Source organism: Suricata suricatta, chromosome 16, assembly GCF_006229205.1.
Source record: "Suricata suricatta isolate VVHF042 chromosome 16, meerkat_22Aug2017_6uvM2_HiC, whole genome shotgun sequence".
NCBI classification, from domain to species: domain Eukaryota; kingdom Metazoa; phylum Chordata; class Mammalia; order Carnivora; family Herpestidae; genus Suricata; species Suricata suricatta.
The window spans coordinates 4172095-4173343 of record NC_043715.1 but is presented as its reverse complement, the minus strand read 5'-3'; the positions used below and the strand labels follow the sequence as shown (position 1 = coordinate 4173343).

General features: G+C 56.6%; 1 protein-coding gene across 1 annotated transcript in view; it reads left to right on the top strand.

Moving 5' to 3' along the window:
- The window catches only part of NECAB2 (N-terminal EF-hand calcium binding protein 2), a gene marked incomplete at its 5' end in the record, with an annotated part of 29926 nt that overhangs the window by 20175 nt on the left and 8502 nt on the right, over positions 1-1249 (top strand). The window contains one exon of the mRNA XM_029926142.1: positions 988-1124. Coding sequence (XP_029782002.1) covers positions 988-1124 — 137 coding nt within the window. The remainder of the gene's footprint in view (positions 1-987; positions 1125-1249) is intronic.

Below are 1249 nucleotides of genomic sequence, written 5' to 3'. Positions count from 1 at the left end.
CACCATCATTACCACGACCTCCCCGTCCCCATCGTCATCTCCACCATCACCACCACGATCATCAGCATCTCTCCCGCCATCTTCATCACCACTGTCATCACATCCATCATCACCGCTATCACTGCTCCCATCACCACTGTCAGGAGCAGCTGCACCATCGTCACCAGCATCTGCATCCCCATCACTAGCACCGTCACCAACCACAATCTTTACCATCACCATCATCATCACTGCCCTCATCTTCATCATCATCACCACTGTCACCACCACCATTCCTGTCACCATCACCATTAGCAGCACCTTTATCACAACCATCGTCACCACTGTCCTTACTCCCATTACCATTGTCCTCAGTATCAGCGCCGTTGGCACCATCACCATCATCATGATCACTGCCGCCATCTTCATCACCATCCCCATCCCCGTCACCACTGCCATCACCAGCCACTGTCCCCGCTGCCATCATCTTCATAACCATCAGCACTACCCTCATCTCCATAATTCTCACCGTCATCATCGCCACCATCGCTCTCATCATTAGGACAGTCACCATCAGTGCCACCACTGTCACCACCTCATCTCCGCCATCATCTCCAGTGTCCCCACCAGCATGGTCACCAGCATTGACCTCGTCTTTATCCAGCAGCTGTGCTCATTGCAGATTTGCTGTTACAAGGACTGTGCCGGGCATTGTATATCCACATCCCCACTTGAGCCTCCATATGACCTTGTGGGGCGGATACTAGAGTGGGTCAGTCGTTGGGGTCAGGGGCCCAGGCTCAGACCTCCATCTCTGAATCCGTAGCCCTCCCTGATGCCGGGGCTCAACGTTTTCCAAGATGGAGGAGGCCCTGTGGTCCCCATTTCCTCCTGCAAGGCAGTGACACCAGCCCCAGGTGCCCCTCCCACCCACTCAGTGCCAGACCCCACACCTATGTTCCCTCTCTCACTCTTTCCCCACCTGTGCCCCTTTCTTTCCCTCCCCAGGTTTATGAGGCTGGGAGCAACGTGGACCAGTTTGTGACCCGCTTTCTCCTGAAGGAGACGGCCAATCAGGTCCAGTCACTGCTGAGCTCCGTGGAGAGTGCGGTGGAGGCCATTGAAGAGCAGACCAGCCAGATCCGGTGTGTCACTGGGACCGCACAGGGTCACGTGGGGTCTCTCTCTCCCTCCCCCCCTTCCCTCCCCCCCTCCCTCTCTCTCTCTCTCCCCCCCTCCCTCCCTCCCTCCCTCTCTCTCTCTCTCTCTC